Raw genomic sequence first — 4,211 nt, forward strand, 5'->3', positions numbered from 1 at the left:
TCACAACAGACAGCCAGAAGATTCGCCACTCGACTCTCACTCCTGCTCTCGGAGAGCACTGCCCAACACACCGGCATGCGCGAGCAATGGAGCAACATTTCTCGTTCCCTACGTACCGCCGCCGAAGAAGAAATCGGATTCCGGCGAGCCCGAAAAAACAATTGGTACGACGAGGAATGTCATGCTGCCGCCGAAAGAAAAGATGCCGCCTATAGAGCCACGCTGCGATCGGGCGCAACGCGAGCCATGTGGGATCGCTACAGAGAGCTGAAAAAGGAAGAGAGACGTATTATCCGACAGAAGAAACGTGAGGCCGAAATACGTGAGTGCGAGGAGCTTGAGATGCTGGCCAATAGGAACAACGCCCGAAAATTCTACCAGAAAGTTCGGCGGCTTACAGAAGGTTTTAAGACCGGGGCGTTTTCCTGTAAGAACAAAGACGGTGATCTGGTGACTGACGTACAGAGCAATCTTAAATTATGGAGGGAACACTTCTCGAACCTGTTAAACAGTGACAGCTGCGCATGTCATAGAGGAAGTGAAGATCCCGATACCCCAATCGTTGACGACGGAATTATCGTTCCGTTACCCGACCATGACGAGGTGAGAATAGCAATATCACGGCTAAAGAACAACAAAGCCGCGGGCGCCGACGGACTGCCGGCTGAGCTATTCAAACATGGCGGCGAGGAGCTGGTAAGGTGCATGCATCAGCTCCTATGCAAAATATGGTCGGATGAAAGCATGCCTGCCGATTGGAATTTAAGTGTGCTCTGCCCAATCCATAAGAAGGGCGATCCTGCAATTTGTGCCAATTACCGCGGGATTAGTCTTCTAAATATCGCCTATAAGGTTCTAGCGAGCGTATTGTGTGAAAGGCTGAAGCCCACCGTCAACCAACTGATTGGACCTTATCAGTGTGGCTTCAGACCTGGAAAGTCTACCATCGACCAAATATTCACAATACGCCATATCTTGGAAAAGACCCATGAAAGGAGAATCGACACACACCATCTTTTCGTCGACTTCAAAGCTGCATTCGACAGTACGGAAAGGAGTTACCTGTATGCCGCTATGTCTGAATTTGGTATCCCCGCAAAACTAATACGGCTATGTAAGATGACGTTGCTCAACACCAGCAGCGCCGTCAGAATTGGGAAGGACCTCTCCGAGCCGTTTGATACCAAACGAGGTTTCAGACAGGGTGACTCGCTGTCGTGTGACTTCTTTAACCTGATGTTGGAGAGCATCGTACGAGCCGCAGAACTTAATCGCTCAGGCACAATATTTTATAAGAGCGTACAATTGTTGGCGTATGCCGATGATATTGATATCATCGGCCTTAACAACCGCGCTGTTAGTTCTGCCTTCTCCAAACTGGATAAAGAGGCAAAGCGAATGGGTTTGGTGGTGAACGAGGACAAAACGAAGTACCTCCTGTCTTCAAACAAACAGTCGGCGCACTCGCGTATCGGCACTCACGTCACTGTAGACAGTTATAATTTCGAGGTTGTAAAAGACTTCGTTTATTTAGGAACCAGCATTAACACCGATAACAATGTCAGCCTTGAAATCCAACGTAGAATCTCTCTTGCCAACAAGTGCTACTTTGGACTAAGTAGGCAACTGAGCAGTAAAGTCCTCTCTCGACGAACAAAACTAACACTCTACAAGACTCTCATCATGCCCGTCCTAACGTATGGCGCAGAAGCTTGGACGATGACAACATCCGATGAAGCGACGCTTGGAGTGTTCGAGAGAAAGATTCTGCGTAAGATTTTTGGACCTTTGCACGTTGGCAACGGCGAATATCGCAGGCGATGGAACGATGAGCTGTATGAGCTTTACGGCGACATAGACATAGCGCAGCGAATAAAGATCCAGCGGCTTCGTTGGCTGGGTCATGTCGTCCGAATGGATACAAACGCTCCGGCTTTGAAAGTATTCGATGCGGTACCAGCTGGTGGTAGCAGAGGAAGAGGGCGGCCTCCTCTGCGTTGGAAAGATCAGGTGGAGAAGGACTTGGCTTCACTTGGTGTGTCCAACTGGCGCCGGTTAGCACGAGAAAGAAACGACTGGGGCGCTTTGTTAAGCTCGGCCAAAATCGCGTAAGCGGTTATCGCGCCAATTAAGAAGAAGAGAGTACCCTTGTGTTAGCATATAATAGAAAACAAAAGTGTATTTACTGAATTGTTTTAATGAGATTTTGTTTATTATATTGTTATGTTAAAAATATTAAAATTCTTTTAAACAATTATCGAATTTTGATTTTAAATTTCAAATTCCTAAGTTGAAGTTATTAATGTACTGCACGTGATTGCAGTTTGCATGCTAGACCGTTTACACCATCGCTATTCTACCCAATCGGTATCGTTATCATCGTCGTCATCATCCGAGTTTTTTCGTCCAACTGGTGGTGGTATTAAGGCTGATAGGCGCGACATAACCGGGTTGCCAGTTGTAGTTGCACCAAAACTAAGTGACCCTTTATGTGCAGTTTCAGCGGCGTTAATATTTTCTTTGTCTTTGGCTCCAGAAATCCCCTTTCGACGCATTAACAGCTTGTTATGCAAATCTGCCATTAGGTCGCCGCCACCGGTATTGCTGGTTTTCAATTTAGTTTCACTACCTTTAGAGCTTAAACGATTGTCGACCACGTCAACAGGCGCAGCAGCGCGCAAACGTCCTCCGCGTGCGCCACCCGCTTTACGAATGGCATCCATGAGTTCAGTGCGCGAATTGTTTACATTCGATTGCGGCAAATTCAATTTTTCTAACTTTTCACTTGTTTTTTGCGCTGGAATTGTTTCTGTTTGTGTTGGTGGCAGTGGCGGTGGTGGTGGTGGTGGCGGAGGTGCTACCGCCGCTAATTGAACAATAACATTAGATTTTGTGGCGATTGTTTGTGCTACTAGCGGTACTGGCGGCTGTACATTATCGGTGCACTGCTCTGCAGTTAACTTCGGAATGCTTGCAACGTCTGCGGCCGCTTGCTCCAATTCAGGCAAGTCGGGTAAGTTCTCAATGTATAGCGATGGCGCGATTTGCTGCTGATCTTTGCCTTCAAAATGTATATCATCCGCAATACCTGGCAAGTCCGGCAAGTCAAGCGGTAAATCTATTTCCGGCGCTTCGTGTAGACGCGGCGTGTAACGAAGACCACCGAAGGAGTTGACTTTCTGATTGCGATGCGCTAAGGAGTGAGGAGCTGGTTCCAATAGATGTTTTTGTTCTGTGCTATTGTATTGACGTTGTCGTGATGATTTAAGAAATTTCGCCTTTCTCCACGCATCCTTTTCAACACTTTCGCTCCCGTAAACAACTTCATCGCTATTACAATGTAATAGTGAGGATATAGAGCGTAGTTTCTCTGGTACTACACCCATACCAACGCTCTTGTTTACTTGTGCCTTAGTGCCCGCCACAGTGGGACCATGTAATGGGGCATCAGTATCATTATAACGGACGTGAAAGAACACTAACTTTTCATGTAAAGCTTGAGTTGCTGGTGCATCCGAGCGACTATGAACTTCATAGGCAGCATTTTGTTTCTGTTGACGCTGTTGCTCCAACATTGTGTGTGAATTGCCAAAAGTTTGTGGTATGTCTAGGAAAAATTTAGTTGACGGAAAGCGAGCGGGTGAGTAAATTTTAATCGATTTTTTTGTACCAACCAAACTACGTATTTTGGACTGTGCCCGCTCGATACGAGTACTTAGCTCTTGAACTTTCGCATTATTGCGTTGGGTACGGTTATCAATGCGGTCAAATATAGAATTTATTGTTTTCTGTAGACAATCAAGCGCTAAGGCTGCTTGGATGATAGTTTCCTCATGACGTAGATCGGGTGGTATCACGGGCACTGTATACATTGTGAAAACGTATTTTAAAAAATTTCCTTTTTATTGTAATCGCAGTTATGGTTCCAAATAATTTCTACACTTTCGTTCCGACTGAAATGATCAAAAAACTCAACTTGACCAACACAAAGCGAACAGCTGATTAGTTAGGTTTTAAAAACACTGTAATAAGTAGGCGGTGCCAAATAATACGGGTGCGTTCGGTCTCTAATAATTGTGGGAATGTTTTTAGAGGATTTGTATGAAATTTTGGACAACATAATCATAGTACATAAACAAGGCGCATTTATTAAAAGTGGTAGCACTAGACCAACAACAATGTTTTGTACGTTTGGTTGTCACGGTTGTCTT

At 45.6% G+C, this 4,211-nt stretch overlaps 1 protein-coding gene across 1 annotated transcript; it reads right to left on the bottom strand.

Moving 5' to 3' along the window:
- Window positions 1-2,189: 2,189 nt before the first annotated feature.
- Window positions 2,190-4,003, bottom strand: LOC128867682 (WASH complex subunit 1). The gene has a single exon (XM_054109122.1). It carries the CDS (start codon window positions 3,870-3,872, stop codon window positions 2,352-2,354), a length of 1,521 nt encoding a protein of 506 aa, XP_053965097.1. The 5' UTR covers window positions 3,873-4,003; the 3' UTR covers window positions 2,190-2,351.
- Window positions 4,004-4,211: the final 208 nt, after the last annotated feature.

The sequence above is a fragment of the Anastrepha ludens genome, chromosome 6 (genome assembly GCF_028408465.1).
Source record: "Anastrepha ludens isolate Willacy chromosome 6, idAnaLude1.1, whole genome shotgun sequence".
NCBI lineage: Eukaryota > Metazoa > Arthropoda > Insecta > Diptera > Tephritidae > Anastrepha > Anastrepha ludens.

Coding starts and splice junctions, on each gene's coding strand:
- LOC128867682 (XM_054109122.1), bottom strand. CDS start 3,872: ATGTATACAGTGCCCGTGATACCACCCGATCTACGTCATGAGGAAACT.